Source organism: Fomitiporia mediterranea (assembly GCF_000271605.1).
Source record: "Fomitiporia mediterranea MF3/22 unplaced genomic scaffold FOMMEscaffold_1, whole genome shotgun sequence".
NCBI lineage: Eukaryota > Fungi > Basidiomycota > Agaricomycetes > Hymenochaetales > Hymenochaetaceae > Fomitiporia > Fomitiporia mediterranea.
Window position 1 is genome coordinate 3607976 of NW_006760386.1, and position 17017 is coordinate 3624992.

The 17017-nt window shown below is 43.4% G+C and overlaps 4 protein-coding genes across 4 annotated transcripts; 3 read left to right on the forward strand and 1 right to left on the reverse strand.

Annotated features, from left to right (window-relative positions):
- Positions 1–5966: 5966 nt before the first annotated feature.
- FOMMEDRAFT_101368 (succinate dehydrogenase iron-sulfur subunit, mitochondrial) lies at positions 5967–7359 on the reverse strand. Its single transcript, XM_007261839.1, has 5 exons — positions 7166–7359; positions 7035–7106; positions 6788–6971; positions 6461–6726; positions 5967–6393 (listed from the first exon to the last, which is right to left on the reverse strand). The coding sequence occupies exons 1-5, from the start codon at positions 7316–7318 to the stop codon at positions 6241–6243; spliced, it is 828 nt and encodes a 275-aa protein (XP_007261901.1). The 5' UTR covers positions 7319–7359; the 3' UTR covers positions 5967–6240.
- A 476-nt stretch (positions 7360–7835) lies between these two features.
- FOMMEDRAFT_164757 (FMN-linked oxidoreductase) lies at positions 7836–9456 on the forward strand (the record flags this gene model as incomplete). The annotated part of the gene is made up of 5 exons (XM_007261840.1): positions 7836–8114; positions 8183–8517; positions 8582–8984; positions 9046–9194; positions 9363–9456. 5 exons carry the CDS (start codon positions 7836–7838, stop codon positions 9454–9456), a joined length of 1260 nt encoding a protein of 419 aa, XP_007261902.1.
- Positions 9457–10551: 1095 nt separating this feature from the next.
- Positions 10552–10808, forward strand: FOMMEDRAFT_150557 (uncharacterized protein; the record flags this gene model as incomplete). Its single annotated transcript, XM_007261841.1, has 3 exons — positions 10552–10662; positions 10706–10731; positions 10772–10808. 3 exons carry the CDS (start codon positions 10552–10554, stop codon positions 10806–10808), a joined length of 174 nt encoding a protein of 57 aa, XP_007261903.1.
- Positions 10809–11268: 460 nt separating this feature from the next.
- Positions 11269–14729, forward strand: FOMMEDRAFT_116385 (glycoside hydrolase family 95 protein). Its single transcript, XM_007261842.1, has 15 exons — positions 11269–11539; positions 11591–11696; positions 11754–11789; positions 11841–11982; positions 12043–12746; positions 12804–12889; positions 12949–13030; positions 13140–13202; positions 13256–13272; positions 13326–13403; positions 13465–13669; positions 13723–13788; positions 13855–14126; positions 14182–14292; positions 14369–14729. Exons 1-15 carry the CDS (start codon positions 11288–11290, stop codon positions 14654–14656), a joined length of 2508 nt encoding a protein of 835 aa, XP_007261904.1. The 5' UTR covers positions 11269–11287; the 3' UTR covers positions 14657–14729.
- Positions 14730–17017: the final 2288 nt, after the last annotated feature.

Genomic DNA, 17017 nt, shown 5'->3' on the forward strand with positions numbered 1-17017 from the left:
CCCTTTTAAACTTTTGCCACCCTTCTTCTATTCATTACCCCTTTTAGTTTAGTGTCAATTCCTTTGTAGTGTAAACATGGACCCTACTACACCAACTGCCACCCCTACTGTCCTGCCAGATCAGTAGTTACAAGTAAAACTAGCTTAATATGTGTAGACCTCTATCTAAGAGGCCTTTACCAACCACATGCCCTCAGCCCCTTCAGAACCTGTTCTAATTGTTCTGGAAGTTACAACCTGTTCTAGAAAGAAAGTGTATATAGCCTGCCCTTTAGACTTTAATGAGTAGCACTTTGAGGACTTCCAGTGCTAAGTCAAACTATACATGGCTACTACTTCAACCAATCTATCCTCAGATCTCAATTGTGTCCTATTTGTCCTCTCCTTCATGAAGGAAGGTAATACAGCCACCTGGGCCTAGAACTGGATCAAAGGTCATTAGATTGGAAGCCTGATCCAACTTTAGAACAACAAGTTGTACTCAGAATTCATAGGGCAGCTCTATGCTTCCTTCATTAATCTGAATGAGAAGCACAATGTGTAGAACAAGCTTGTGTCTCTATGACAGGGCAAATGTTCTACTAATACCTTCTTTCAGGAGTTCAATATCCTGGCCTAGAAGGCAGGATTCATACTCAGGTTTGATAATGTCCTCATTAGAATGCTTGAAAAAGCTCTTCACCCAGAACTGGTTGATAAGATTCTCAGAATGACACTAGAACTAGTCACCTACACTGAGTGGAAGACATGTACCATCTCCTTCAACTAAGCTGTAGCTTGGATGTGTCAAGTCTGTGTAGAACACTTGTACATACATTCAGCTCTGACAGTTCCAAGCCCTTGGATCAATCTGCTTGTAATTTGCAATCAATCTGTTCTGATAGACATTAGAGAAGCCTGAAAGTAAGGAGCATACTTTGCCTGCAGAAAGTCAGGGCACCAAATTAAGGACTGTCTGTAGAAGTAATAGTATATCTGTCAGGTTATTAGAGTAATAATGAGTGACAAGTAGGATTTATAGTAAGAAGCCTTTTCTGTAAATCCAGAAGTCACCTCAGAACTCTTAGACTCTGACTATGTACCCTAGGATTTTGTAGAGGCTCAACAGTGAATGTAGTACTGAAGGGCTATGACTCAGATTTTTTAATGGTTACTTTTGATTCAATGGACACTGTAGGATTAGAAGTAAATAAAGTAAGAAAAGTAGAAAAAGTAGAAAAAGTAGAAAAAATAAATCAACAAAATTATTTATTAGATAGAAAAAAGTCAAAAACAAAAGTAAATAGTTCTCCTATTTCTTCTGATTCTTTTGATTCTTCTCTTCACACTTCATCCAAGTCTAAATCTGTACAATCCAACCTACTACTTCTACATTCTAAGATCTTAGAACATTCAGAACATTACCCAGCCCTATTTACTACTCAGTAGTTTGTCTGTAGTATTAAGTAGGGATAGCTTCAGCTGAGTTCACAGCTGAGGACATGAGTCTGTCCTTGTTGAAAGAGAGAGGTTAATGAGGAAATGTTAGTACATATACTTACCCTCTCAGACAACAAGACTGTACAAGCTGTACATTCCCTTCAGAACAAGTAGCAGTTCATCTAAGAACATTCTAGACACTAGCTCCAGGTCCCCATCCTCTTAGCTCCCTTCTTAGGATCCCCCCAGATCTGAACAACAGTTCTAGTAGACAGTAGATACACTAGTTTGTGTATCAATAAGGCCTTTGTGCAGAAACACCACCTCCCTACTTAATGTGTTCTACTTCTGATCCTAGTATACAATACAGACAGAACTCTGAACTGGAATGGTTGGATCACCAAGTTTGTCCAACTACAGATGACCATTCAGGATCATAAGGAAAGCATTGAGTTTAGAGTCACTAACCTTAGAAAGACAGACATCTTTATTGGATTTGAATGGCTCAAGACTCACAACCCTACTATTGACTAGTTAGAGTAGACACTTGTGTTTGATTAGTGTCCCAAGTCTTACAGCTACCTTGTACTACTGTTCCAAGTGAATACAGACACTTCTAATGTTACTAACAGTTCTAATGAAGGTGACCAGTTGTTCTTCTTCAACTAGGATAGATATGTGGATACATATTCTAGTCAAGACAGAATAGAGTCAATCTAAAGGATGTCCAAGACAGAACCAGTCTAGAACCCCCTCAGAACAACTCTACTCTAGAATGTATACAGACCCAGCCTGCCAGATTTTGTCTGAGAGTTCCCTAAAGTCTTCAGTAAAGAGGAATTCAACCAGCTTCCTGAACACTACTCCTAGGACTATATAATTGAATTGACTGAGGGTTTCCAACCTAAGGATTGTAAGGTCTACCTACTCAACAGAGACAAGCAGGAGGTGCTTGACAAGTTCCTTCAGGAAAATCTTCAGAACAGCTAGATCTGACTCTCAAAGTCCTCTATAGCCTCCTCTTTCTTCTTTGTCAAAAAGAAAGATAGAAAGCTCTGCCCAGTCCAGGATTATTATTGTCTTAATGAGGGTACTGTTAAAAACAAGTACTCACTCCCTCTGATTTAGGAGCTCATTAATAAGACACATACATCCAGGGTTTTCACTAAGTTAGACGTTTGATAGGGATACAATAATATTTGGATCTGAGACAGAGATGAGTGGAAGGCTGTGTTCTGAACCAATTACAGATTGTACAAACTGACTATAATGTTCTTCAGACTAACTAACTTACTTGTAATGTTCTAGTCATTCATGAATTACATCCTTACAGATCTGATTAACTCAGGCTACATTAGTGTGTATCTGAACAACATTCTGATCTTCACCCAGACAGTCAAGCACTATTACTAACTGATTTGAGCAGTTCTACAACAGCTCTAAGATAATAAACTGTTTCTCTAAGAAGCAAAGTACTCTTTTGTACAGGAGTCAGTAAATTATCTAGGCTTCATGATTGGTGGAGGAGAGGTCTGTATGGATCTAGCAAAGGTGACTACAGTTTGGAACTGGTTACAACCTTAGAACCTGAAACAGGTCCAAGTGTTTCTTAGGTTTGTAAACTACTACTAACACTTTATTCAAGGCTTCAGTACTATTGCCCAGCCTCTTCATAATCTTACTAGCAAGGATGTTCCTTAGCAATAGAATGATCAGTAGCAGTCTGCATTTGAGTCCCTCAAGCAGGCTATCACTAGTAAGCTTATATTAGTAGTTCTGACAGTTACAGACAAGTTCTGAGTTGAAGCCAACTCTTCCAACTTTACAAATAGAGTAGTACTGTCCTAGTTCATTGACAGAAAGTAGTGTCTGATAGTGTTCTGATCAGAATCCCTCTCTACAATAGAACAGAACTACTCTATCTATGACAAGGAACTCCTTGTGATTGTCTGTTCCTTAGAAGAGTAGTATTAATATCTCCTCAGTGTAGTGTAGAAGTTTGAGATCTAGAGTGATCACCTTAATCTCTAGTACTTCTAAGCACCTCAGAAGCTCAACTGCTGTCAGGCCTACTGGATGTTAGAACTGTAAGACTATGACTTTGTACTGACCTACAAACCCAGAACACAAATAACAAAAGCTGATTTACTCTTAAGACAAGTAGGTTATGAAAGGGGGGAGAATGATAACAAAAATCTTGTTCTCCTAGACAATTCCTGTTTTGTGTCCAAGACAATTCAAGAGATCCAACTTGAATCTAAGGATGTTGACTTTGTTACCTATATACAGTAAGCTCTAAGACACACACAGGACTGGGTTGTAGTAAAGTAACTAGAGAAGTAGGCTAGGGATTGGGAGGAGGATAAGGATAGACAGGTTTACTAGGAAGGCTGACTGTATGTTCTGAAGGATCAGAAACTGTAGGAGGACATTATCTGAGCTTATCACAACAATCTAACTACAGAACATCTGGGACAACACAAAACACAGGAACTCATCACTTGGAACTACTAGTAGCCCAGAATGTAGAAGGAAATCCTGAAGTACATGACTAGTTGTAATATGTGCTAACAGACTAAGGCCCACTAGACAAGGGTTTAGGCCCCCCTACATCTGTATCAGATCCTGGATCACTCTTAGGAAGAAGTCTTAGTAGACCTGATTAGTAAGCTACCTGAGTCTTAGGGTTACAATACTATCTGTATGATTGTCAACTGATTCTCTAAGCAAGTCCACACAGTTCCAACCCAAACAGAACTCACTTCTGAAGGTATAGTGTGCATTTATTAGGATCACATCTTCTAGTTACACAGACTCCCTTAGAAGCTCATTCATGATTGCAGACTGTAATTTGAGTCAAAATTCATGTAGGACTTGTATGTGCTTCTCAGAATTCAAGGGAACCCTTCTACTACCTATTACCCACAGACTGACAGTCAAACTGAGTGAGTCAATCAGGAGATTGAGCTCTACCTCTGGATGTTCATTAATCATTAGTAATCAGATTAGTCTGAATGGCTAGCTCTGGCAGAATTTGTACACAATAACTAGCAACACTCTACAACAGGACAGTCCCTATTCTTCCTCAATCATGAGAGACATTTGTACTAAGGGACAGTTCTGAACCAGAACAGTAGTTCTGAATCTGTAACAGACTTTGTAGAATGGATACACAGAACCAGGGAGGACACACAAGCTCTTTTGGAAAAGGCAGCACAGGTCATGAAGCAGAACTATGATTGGAAGAGGTTTGTAGCTAAGGATTACCAGCCTAGTAACAAAGTTATACTAGAAGCCACTAACCTGACTACAGATTGTCTAATGAAGAAGTTGGACAACAAGCACTTCAGACCCTTTGTTATTAAAAAGAAGGTTAGTGCCTCTGCTTACAAACTCCAACTTCCAGCAACATGGAAGTACATACACCTAGTGTTTAACAAGGTTCTACTGTCTCAATACTATGATCCAGGTTTTCCTTTGTAACAAAGACCCTTACTGCCTCTACCAGAACTCATCAGTTCCAAACCAGAATACAAAGTAGAGTATGTAGTAGATGCCAAGCTGGTGCACAGAAAGCTCAAGTTCCTTATCCACTAGAAGGGATACTCAGTTGAAGAACACACTTGGGAACCTGTTGAGAATCTCACCCATACTGTTAAGGCAATCTGAGACTTCTATCAACTTCATCTGGGTGCTCTGCATCAACTCTGCCTTACAGATTTCTAAACCCTACTGTTCCAACCTATGCCTAAGCTACTAACCAAGCCCAATACTCACCAATCAGGACGATTGGTTTTAGAGGGGGGGTGATGTTATGGTTCTCTACTCTTGCACCTTCAGTTCTGAGGGTTCCACACCCTTCCATACTGGAACTCAGGACTTCTGTCCCTCAGGGGCACTGTCTATGAACTATATGTATGCTGACTCTTACTACTACCCTTCCTTACTTCATCATTCCATTCCTTTGACCACCCCTTCATTCTTTGTATCATTCTATAGTCTCTTACCCTTTATCCATCCCTTCATTCTTTGTACCTTTATCTTTAACATTCCTTTCTTTCATTCTTTGTGGCTCATCATTCTTAGTAGCTCATACTCTCTGAGTGCTCTTGTGTAGTTTAGTATATATAGGCGTACAAGATCAGACTGGTCCTGTAGTCTTGATCTTGTCTACTCCAGATAGTCCTGTACTCTTAGGCTCACTCTATATACCCTACTCTTGTCTCACTCTCTCTCTCTGCCTGTTCTGTGAGTTCCGACTACGTTCCAGTGCTTGCGTTCCGTATTTCTGTTGTGTAGGATAGTTGTAGCCTGGGTCCCCTTGCTGAGCCTTCGGGTCCCCTCTACACTGTCGCTGACACATAAGGTCTTGCTAAAATGGCTATTTTACAATTTTAATGTCACAAATTGAGAACTATTCCCAATGATTCATATCAATCTGTATAGTGGCTTGGATCTCCGGATCTGACTATCAGGCTATTAATTGCGACGATCATGGCGCACGTAGAAGTGACCATACGTTGTCGCCAAGGTCGCATATTGCTAGCTAGGATACATGTCCCAAATTTGAATTTGCACCACTGAGATAGGAATACATAGAGGATAAAATCTTTGTGTATTGACTACAAGATAGCGTCAATGACAGAGAATCGGACAAAGAATTAGCTAGAGTCTGGGATCAATCGTATTCCAAACCTCTGGAACCTACATCCTATGTCTTGACTTTCATGACCGCTAATCATATTGCGAATGGGGGTTAATGCAACCACTCGACGAAGTCAACGCGAATACCCCGTGTACAAGAGGCCACCCGATACCAAATTACTCGGTGGCGAGCTCAAGTTTGATCTTCGCGATAGCCATGGCAGGGTTGAGTCCCTTCGGACATGTTCGTGCGCAGTTGAAAATAGTGTGGCATCGATACATGCTGAGGTCGTTCTGTAGCTTCTCCCCTCGTTGCTGTTTGTATGAGTCCTAGAATCACCCGTCAGCTCCGCGGTCCCCTTTTTATTCGCGTGAGAAAGTATTAGAATTTACATACTCTTGAGTCTGCCATCCACCTGTATGCTTGCATGAGGGTTGCAGGACCAAGGTACTCGTCCTGGTTCCACCAGTAACTCGGACAACTCGTCGAACAGCATGCGCACAGAATACATTCATACATCCCGTCAAGCTTCTTCCTGTCCTCCGGGCTCTGCAGGTATTCTCCCTTCTCTGGCGGGTTGTCATTCTTTAGCCACGGCTCAATGGACTTGTATTGCTTGTAGAACTGCGTCAGGTCCGGCACGAGATCTTTCACTACGTACACTAGTGTTTGACGTCAGGTATCAGCACAAAAGAAAGGCGCTGAGGGAGAGGAACCGCATACTGTGAGGCAAGGGGTAGATTTTTGAATTCTTTGAGGTGTTTCTGTCGATTCGACACAGGCACGCAAGTGTGTTGACACCGTCGATGTTCATGGCACAAGAACCGCAAATACCCTCTCGACATGAACGCCGGAATGTCAGTGTTGAGTCCATCTCATTCTTTACTTTGATTAGAGCATCCAAGACCTGGAATATATCGAAAATTAGGCTGACTATGAAGCAGTCGAGCGATATTATGAAGTACGTTACCATTGGACCACACTGGTTAAGGTCGATTTTGTAGGACTGTAGTTCCGGCTTCTTCGACGGGTTCTCTGGGTCCTGCAATATGTTATACTTTAGTCGCCAGGAACTTCGTAGCGTCCATCATTGCGACTTACCCAACGGTAGATTTTGAACTCCTTGTACATCTCCGGCTTCTGAACAGGCTCAGCCTGTGCACGAGCCGCGGAGGACGCAAAGGTGCGCACAACCGTCGAAGTTGAACGTGCTGTGCGGAGAGTATTCAACAGTGACGAGCGGGCCAGCGGCATTGTTAGACGACGAGGGTGGCAGAAAGGATGAGGCAACGGATGAAGCAGTCAACGGCGGTGAGTGATTTCAGATGACGAAACATCGGGCGGATCCGGAAAACGCGTCTTAGCCAATCACGCAATTCCGATTCAACATGGGAACAAGTTTCCTCTTTCACTCCACTCCAAAAGTTGCTCGTCTCGTCCTCGGGCACTCTGGTGTCTGCTGGCTGAAGTAGCATTAATCCCGGATAATCACTAATCTTCCAACCCACTGTTCAAGAGTTGTGGCCTACTCCAACTCTGTGACCTGTCCTTGATATCAAAAAATTCTAGATCTCGCTGGCTGGTAACTGTTATCGGTATCAAGGCCCATGGTGTTGAAGGAAGCGTACTTATGGCTTCGAGGATGCGTTCATCTGGATTAATGAGATGGGCTACTTCATGACTGCCTTCCCAGCATCGTGAGAAACGTCTCGCGCAACCACTTGTTTATAAAGGATCTGATTGCCTGGTTGCTTCATTTGAAGGCCGGGCAATGGCTAACCCACCAGACCTCTCTGGACATCCTCTATTCGCGCCCATAAAAGTGGGAAATGTCATGTTACAGCATAAGATAGTGATGGCCCCACTGACACGGTACCGGGCCGATGACAAACACACTCCTACAAGTTTGATGGTCGAGTACTATTCGCAGCGTGCGAGCACACCAGGAACTCTGCTTATCACCGAGGGTACAATTATTGCGCCTCGTGCAGGGGGCTGCTACAATGCTCCTGGTGTTTGGAATGAAGCCCAAATCGCTGCCTGGAAGATGGTAGGGTGTCCATACGCGCAGAGCTATAAATAGCGACAGAAGCGGTTTTCTGATGAATGATGCATTAGGTCGTAGAAGCGGTACACGCTCAGCAGTCATTCGTATTCCTCCAGCTCTGGGCACTTGGGCGTGCCGCTGATGCTGCAGTTTTGGCCGAGGAAGCTGCAAAGGCTGGTGTCGATGCTGAGACCTTTCCATTTGTGTCTGCTTCAGATATTCCAGTTAGGAAACGCGACAGGAGCGTACCTGATGTCAGGCCGCGGCCGCTTACTGAGGAAGAGATTGACGAGTATATCCTGGACTACGCACACGCTGCAAGGAATGCAGTGATCAGCGCAGGATTCGATGGTGTTGAAATTAATTGTGCGAATGGATATCTTTTAGATCAATTCCTGCAGGACGTGTAAGTAGTCCAAAATAATAGTCTTGAGGTGATGCAGCGAATTGTAGAAGTTGACGAACTCCAGCTCTAACGTCCGAAACGATTCATACGGAGATTCTATTTCTGCACGTGCCAAGTTTCCACTTCGTGTTCTGGACGCGGTGGTCTCCGCCGTCGGAGCAGAACGCACAAGTCTTCGCGTATCCCCATGGAATGAATACCTAGGGATGCGTATGGCAGACCCGCTACCTACCTTCTCGTACCTTATAACCGAAGCACATTGTCGGCATCCGATGCTTGCTTACCTTCATGTTGTAGAAGGAGCCAGACAAGGCGACTCGAATGACTTTGCTAGGAATCTTTGGAAGCAGGGAAGGAAAGACGGCGAAGTGGTTTTCTTAAGCGCCTCTGGACATGATCGTGCTACCGCGCTGCATCGAACGGAAAATGGCGATGTTGTTGTGTTTGGCAGGTGGTTCATATCCAATGTAAGTTGCCAATCCACCTCTTGTTTATCCCGTGTTTCTTATATACGCTATCTATTGACAGCCAGATTTACCACATCGAATAAAGGACAACATCGAGTTCACACCATATGATTACCCAACATTCTATGCACGGATGAGTCCCAAGGGTTATGTTGATTATGCATTTGCTCAGGATCCGAATGTCCGAGAATGCAAGGACGCAGAGATGAAGTACCCAATCTAAAAAAACTATTTGCTAAGACCGAGATAGTTATAATGTATTATAAAGAAATAGAACTATCCTTCACATGGGTTCCATCAAAACAACGAGGGAGATTGGGCTTTTGAGGACTCCAGCAGCCCTGGAACAGAGAAAATATAGCTCAGTTATTTAAGTAGCGGTCTGCCTGAAACCGCACCATTAGCTGAAAGGGGTCATCCAAAGCTCAGCGGAATATGGAATGTGACGGCAGCGCAAGCAGGAGACGGCTAGAGGAGCGGCACTATTTTTGGATCCCATACCTGGCGTATGACAAGAACAGAAGTGGAATGGTGATCTCTGGGTTTGAGCTGCGATGAGAACTCGGCAACGCAGGATTGACTGCCAGTACTTAATTAGTTGCCAAGTACGGACGATCGTCCTGTTACCGGCGAAGTGTTTCCCTCCATTTCCCTTTAATAGGATAGTCCTTATTCTCCTTTGCTTGTATATTTACAGCAGAAATATGACACGGACGGAAGATGATGTAGCCATTTTAAATCATTTGGTTGTATGAGTGACGTATCACAGCTTTACTGAATACGGGGAATCTATATTACTCAAACAAAGGTTTAACTAGCCACGAAATTACGTGCAACCTGGTCAAGTGATGAGCATTTTCATGTGGAGCTATCTTTCGTGAATAAGCTCTTGTATGCTTCTCAGTCCGCTCCAGAGGCATATCTTCGGTCCGAAGCATGCTCCAGGATGACAAGGATACCAATTTGCAGTTTCAATCCATGAGCGATATGCCAGCTTGTTCCTGAAGTCCTGGTGTCGAAGGGCTAACCAGTCACGGCGACAGAAGCGAGGGTAGCTCAGACTAACTAGCTCAGCAGAGACGCAACTTACCTTTCCAAAAGGTGCCACATGCGCCAGCAGGAAGACTCAAGAGACAAACACTACAGGTAGGTCATCCTACATGTGCAAATGTGTGTCACGTCCCGTAAAGTAAAACGAATGCACGTGCCGCGATCCACGTATCAAGGCAGCTTGTCATGAACCCTTTGCTTCCAAAGTTCCAACCCTGGTCTTCGGCAGCGAATTATAGACTTGACAACGCATCCTTCCACTCGTGCCTAGAACGAAGTATCTGGAAGATCAAGCCCAGGCTACCGTGCTGTCTAGATTTCTCAAAACTACTACAATGCTCGCCTGCCAGAATTCCCATGAATTTATTCCATGACTCTTTCGATAAAAAAAGAAGGCGGAACACAGGCAATGCACGCAGAAAATCACCTCGAGAATGCTGAGACGAATTCGTGATCTATAAAGATACTATGGTCTGACTTCTATTTCTACTGTGGACATTAACGGCACCGAAGAAGGATGTCCCGAACTAGGATGCCTGTGGTAGCGCATGCTGCAATGGGCTCTGGTGCGCTGGCTTCTGCTAATACAGGTATTTTACCCGCGCAAGTTCTCAGGTATACCATCATGGTACGTTTCGCTTTGAAGCTCAGTGCCAGAAAGCGGACGTTAGACCTCACGAGAGGCCAGTTTGCACTTGTACGTCTTGCTGCGCACCGTTAACGCGTACATGCCGTAGGTCCTATCCCTCGTCCGCATTAACGGGCGAACCCTAGAGCCCCACACACAGATGCACATGTACATCCTGTTGAACTGAACTTGACACGTCAATGCAATGTGTCGAAGCATGCGAACTAGTCAAGCCGGATCGCGTACAGCATGGCATCACCAGCACCCTATGTCTTCCACTATCGACGCTTACAAGCGTTGCTTCGACAATATCTTTGTTCCAAGTCGTATACGTGTCTTCCACCGCCTTTGCCCCGTAAACCACTCGTAGCCATCCACGTGCTAGATTTAATCCCCAACATAGCGGACAAATTTACGTTTGGCACTCTCTGAGATGCCAATTAGAAAATGAAGACGGCCAATCCGAAAGGATATTCTCACAATCGTCAAAATTTCCCAACCATCCAAATCCGTTCCTGCCCGCTGCGAGGCGATCATGTCGAGATGCGGTCTATTATAAAAGTGAGGTTGAACTGGCAAAGACAAGCATCAGTCGCCCGGATTTTTGGTTTTGCACTGGCTCAGTATGAGGAATTTACTGAAGAGTTTGGTTCTAGCATCTATACTTCTTTCCCTCTATGTCACCCGCGCTGCGCCTCCCGGGTTTCCATCGTCAGGAAATGGCCTATGGTACGATGCTCCTGGTCAGATCTGGACTCAACATTATCTTCCACTCGGTAATGGTTTCCTTGCCGCGATGACACCCGGGGGCACGTTGCAAGAGTCAACGCAGCTGAACATTGAAAGCCTGTGGTCTGGGGGTCCTTTCGCCGATCCCGTAAGCATTTAGCTCGGTTCCGCGGAAATACTATTTTACTATAGATTACAGGCCTATAACGGCGGAAATAAACAGCCTGACGAACAAGCTGCCATGGCGCAAGCGATGCAGAGTATACGGCAGTCAATTTTCAATAGTTCGACTGGTATTACCGATAGTACGCTAGCATGAAGATGCGCTATACGAGTCGTCTCACCGACTAGATTAAATCTAGATGTTGATGTCTTGATGACTCCAATTGATGCCTATGGTAAGCACATGCCAGACTGCCATGGAATATCTAAACTAAAATATTGCGTAGGATCTTATTCAGGCGCGGGCTTTCTAGTCTCAACACTTCAGAATTCATCGTTATCTAACATCTCGGATTTCGGGAGATTTCTGGATCTGGACTCAGGTTTAACGAAGACCATCTGGAATGAGGACAACGCTCAATTTTCACGGTGAGTACTGCTGCCAGCATGTCCATAAACATGTTCTCTCTTAAACTAAAACTTGTGTAGTGAGACGTTTTGCTCCCATCCCACCCAAGCATGTGTACAAAACACATCAACTGCTGCCTCTTCCGGCTTCACGCAGACATATGCTCTTGCCGCGGCATCTGGCCTTCCTGCCCCAAATGTCACCTGCACTGATAATGCGACACTCCGGCTCAACGGCCTAGTTGCCGAACCAGGAATGGCTTATGAACTCCTAGCGACTGTCGCCGTTCCACCAGGGGGGACACTCAAATGTACTGTTGTCCCAAACATGGATACCACAGACAATGTCGTGAATGCAACTATCACTGTCTCTAACGTGACTTCTGCATCCGTTGTATGGGTCGGTGGAACGAACTATGATATAAATGCAGGGGATGCAGTTCATAACTTTTCATTCCGAGGTCCCGACCCGCATGATGACCTCGTACCTCTGCTCTCTAGTGCTTCCAAGAAATCGTACTCGGAGCTTCTCTCTGATCATGTTGCGGACTATGAAGCAACCTTACACGCATTCTCTCTCGATCTTGGTCAAAAAGCTGACTTAGATACATCGACAGACAAGCTGATTAACGCTTACACGGTTGATAAGGGAGACGTATATGTCGAATGGCTGCTGTTCAACTATGGTCGTCATCTCTTAGCAAGTTCTTCGCGCGGAATATTACCTGCAAACTTGCAAGGGAAATGGGCTGTTGATGCATTTCCTGCATGGGGGGCGGACTATCGTAAGTTCGGGATATGAGTTTACCCGTCAATTTTCTGACCCCGCTATTTGAATACAGACTTGGACATAAATGTGGAAATGAACTACTGGCTCGCCGAGATGACGAATTTAGATGTCTCGAAGCCTCTTTTTAACTACATAGCGGTGAGTAGTATGTTAACAAGGTACAGAGCTTATCTATCTCACGTTAAATACGCATAAAGAAAACTTATGCACCACGCGGAGCCTACACAGCGCAAGTCCTTTACAATATCACTCAAGGATGGGTGGTACATACCGAGGTAAGTACGCTGGGCATGTTCTATCGATTAGGCGATTTCCATGATGACATTTTTTGTTCCTAGTTAAACGTAAGGTTGATATATAATTAAGTTCAAAAGTCATCTCTTATAAGTGTTTAAGATCTTTGGATATACTGGCATGAAGGTGGGAGAGGCGGAGTGGTACGATTACCCAGGTATGGAGCCGCATCTTCATTGATTGACACTGCTGACATGTATCTAATATAAGAACCAAACGCGTGGCTGGTAAGGCATTCGTTGATTCACTATTTAGGGATGTAATGGAACTAGGCATATAGATGTTGAATGTCTGGGACCACTTTGATTACACGAATGACGTGGCGTGGTGGAAGGCGCAGGGATATCCACTTTTGAAGGTATGCCGTGCCATGTGCTAGTGCTAACGGAGTACTGAAGGAGGCTGTTCCGGTACTGCAGGGCGTAGCCCTCTTCCACCTTGAAAAGCTTATACCAGACGAACACTTCTTGGACGGCACGCTCGTAGTTGCCCCGTGCAACTCACCCGAGCAAGCCCCGATTACATTGGCCTGCGCACACTCTCAGCAGCTCATCTGGCAGCTTTTGAATGCAATAGAGAAAGGCGCAGCAGCTGCAGGCGAGACAGATGAATCCTTCCTCAATGGTATGGGAATTCAATCGTTTCAAGCCCAAACAAATTCCGACTTTCAGCCATAGATGTCAGAGCCAAGATAGCTCAAATGGACAAGGGCATCCATATTGGCTCGTGGGGACAGCTGCAAGGTACTTGCGTTTCGGTGTCTAAAACACTAACTTCAACAGACGTGCCACTGATGATCGGATATGTAGAATGGAAGGTCGACATGGATTCACCAACGGATACACACCGTCATTTATCGCATCTTGTTGGCTTGTACCCAGGCTATGCTGTTTCAAACTACAATCCCGACGTACAGAAGTTGAACTATTCGGTGAACGATGTCCGTGACGCGGCTCGAACAAGCCTCATCCATCGTGGCAACGGTACTGGCCCAGATGCCGATGCGGGATGGGAGAAAGTATGGCGTGCGGCTTGTTGGGCCCAGTTCGCGGACTCTGATATGTTCTACCATGAGCTAACCGTAAGTTACATTTGTTCTCCAGAAGTGCTACAGCTGAGACTCTATTTTTAAAAAGTACGCGGTGGACCGAAACTTCGCCGAGAATCTGTTCAGCATTTACGATCCGGCCGATCCGAACCCGGTCTTCCAGATCGATGCAAACTTTGGATATACCGCTGCAGCGATGGTACGTCATCTGCCACTATCCCCAATGTGTTGCTTCTCATGGACTGACTTTCCCATTCGTCCTGCGCATTGTCAAGAACGCATTGCTTCAAGCTCCTGATGTTGCAAGCCTTGATATTCCGTTAACAGTCACTATCCTTCCCGCCCTTCCATCCGCATGGTCTACAGGGTCGATCTTGGGCGCACGAGTACGCGGTGGTATCATGCTTGATATGTCTTGGGAAGACATGAAGCCTACGAAGGTGGTGCTTACTGTTGATAAGGGCGCCCCTTCGAGACCCGTCAGGCTAGTTTACGCTGGGCAGGAGAAGATCAGTTTCAACACCACAAGCGGCGGGGCAACACATACAATCACTAACTTCTAGCTGTGCACTATATGCAGTACAAACAGCAATGGAACGGGAAGCGTTTCTCCTTTTTAGTAGATGCACCTGGTCTATGTTTATAATACCCTAATATTGTTATTTTCAAAAGATCCTCACTTGCAAGCTCTCTAAATGTATTTTGACTCCTAAGTGACTACATTATTGTTGTGAAGAAGACCTGAAGAGTATGGTTGCGACCGACCGTGGATTTAAACCGACGTTTCGTGACCCAAAGGCAAGGAACCCTCTATCTTGCGTCCCGCCCATATCTGGAAATTTCCAACGCGAGAACGCAAGAATATTATCTTCAGGGATGAAGAAGGATGAGTTAGTGTTCTTCCTAATTCAGCAATTACCTGAATATACCATACAGCTCAGCATTTGGAAATGGGTAGTGACATTACACAGACACACATACTACTTCTAGTTGATCCAGGACAGATTGTGTCACAATTGCTTTCTCTGTTTCTGCTACTGTTTGTTGCTTGTCAGTAGCTAGCAAATACTCTAACAGCTAGTCTAGCTTAAGTGACAGGTGTGCTTACTTTTCATTCTCTCAGGCAACAATTTTCAAGCTCTTTTGAAAGAGTATTGTCATCTGTATTCTAGATTTTAAAAGGTTACTATACAAAAACAATACAAAGTAGTTTGTGTCTAGAGATATTTCAGTGTATAGTTGAGTAAGGGTACTGAGTAGAGTTGGATAAAATATAAGGTTCTTGTTAACATGTATTATGATTAATGATACAACTATAGATGATATAGTATTAGTAAATAATAATATGAATATGAATGGAACAGATGTAGAAAAATAAGACTTGTATTAGATATATAATAAGTATCAGATAGTAGATAATAATGAGGGTCAGCAATCCTAAGGTGCTGTGTATACACTTTTTTTTACTGTAAGAGACTGATTCCTTACTCAGAATAGAAGGAGAGGTTAGAAGATAATTTAACAGATTCTCTAACTGTGTATTTACTATACTTACTAGTTGGACCTTCTTAGTTTATGTAGTAGACTGTTCTGTATAGCTTAGAACTAATACAGTCAGACACAGACATAGTTTAAACTATAGGTCTGAGTATAGGTTAGCCTTTAGAAGTTCATAAAAGTGTTCTAACAAAAGGTAATATAGTTTTAGAAGACTAAAGTTGATTCTAGTCACCTCTAACTACTATTCTCAGAAATCTCAGTTCTTCTGTCTGGTTAAGAGGAGCTTATTCTAAGTCTGTTCAACCTAATCTGTTAAAAGTATCTTACTCTAAAGCTCTCTATAAAACTTGTCTAGAGTAATAAACTCAAGCTGAGTCTGTTTATATTCACACTATTAGTACAGACAACTGTCCTGAAAGTATTCTATTACAATTGGAACAGTCTGATTTAGATTAATTACCTTTACAGTCACATACTCTCAGAACACTAATATTTATAACTAGAGGACTAATAGTGTCAGATCACCTAGTGTTAGTGTAAAAGGCTTTATTACATTATTCTAAGCTACTTAGGTTATACAGGCATTGGTTGTTCCTTTAAACAGGGACGTTCCTTTGAACACCCCCCTCTAATTCATGCATAACTCAACCAATAAACTCAAAAAAATAGAGAAATGTAGATACATACATGTACTATATATATATGAATTCTGAAGGAAATTGATTCAGTAGAAAAGTGTATAGAAATTCAATACTGCTGAAATTGAATGAATTCCAAATATGAGACTACTGACAAATTTTTTACTACTACTTATGCTACAGTGTTCAACATAAAAATTATATTATTGTATTCCTCTACTTCAGAGCTACAATATGTATGTTTTATCATATTGAATGGACCAGTCCTTAAATTAATATTGTGTAATTTGTTAAAAATGCTCAAAAAGCGTGACAAGAGAGTAAAATGATCGGCATTGATCTACATTGATCTGCACTGATCTACACTGACCTACAGTCCTAATGACACATTGGTTGAGGGTATTAGTCTGTAACATTCACTAAATAAATAATTTTTTCTCTCTTTTTGTTCCTCATCTCTTAACAGTCCTATTCTATGGTCAGCACAGCTTGTTCTGGCCTCCCTTCTTAATGCTAGGCTCTAGAATACTCTATACAAGAAGGAGAAAGGAAAAACAACAGAGAACTCATGAATATTTGATGATAGAATGCTAAAGATTATGACCTCAGATGAGACCAGGGAAAAGCTCAGGCAGAAGAAGGAATACAGGGAAAGGGAAGAGAAGGAGGTCCAGGCAAGAAAGGAGGAGGCTAAAAGGAAGAAGGAAGTGAATATATGATTGAAGTGAATGGAAATGAATCAAGACTCCACCATGACAAAGAGCTTGCTAATGGCAGGCTAAATGC

What these genes read in the sequence shown, in the direction of transcription:
- FOMMEDRAFT_101368 (XM_007261839.1), bottom strand. Translation starts at nt 7,318, where the DNA reads ATGCCGCTGGCCCGCTCGTCACTGTTGAATACTCTCCGCACAGCACGT. An exon ending in AGTTCAAAATCTACCGTTGG is followed by an intron (nt 7,107 to 7,165) that starts GTAAGTCGCAAT and finishes AACATATTGCAG; the next exon opens with GACCCAGAGAACCCGTCGAA. An exon ending in AATCTACCCCTTGCCTCACA is followed by an intron (nt 6,727 to 6,787) that starts GTATGCGGTTCC and finishes GTCAAACACTAG; the next exon opens with TGTACGTAGTGAAAGATCTC.
- FOMMEDRAFT_116385 (XM_007261842.1), top strand. Translation starts at nt 11,288, where the DNA reads ATGAGGAATTTACTGAAGAGTTTGGTTCTAGCATCTATACTTCTTTCC. An exon ending in GACTCCAATTGATGCCTATG is followed by an intron (nt 11,790 to 11,840) that starts GTAAGCACATGC and finishes AATATTGCGTAG; the next exon opens with GATCTTATTCAGGCGCGGGC. An exon ending in AGGGATATCCACTTTTGAAG is followed by an intron (nt 13,404 to 13,464) that starts GTATGCCGTGCC and finishes CCGGTACTGCAG; the next exon opens with GGCGTAGCCCTCTTCCACCT.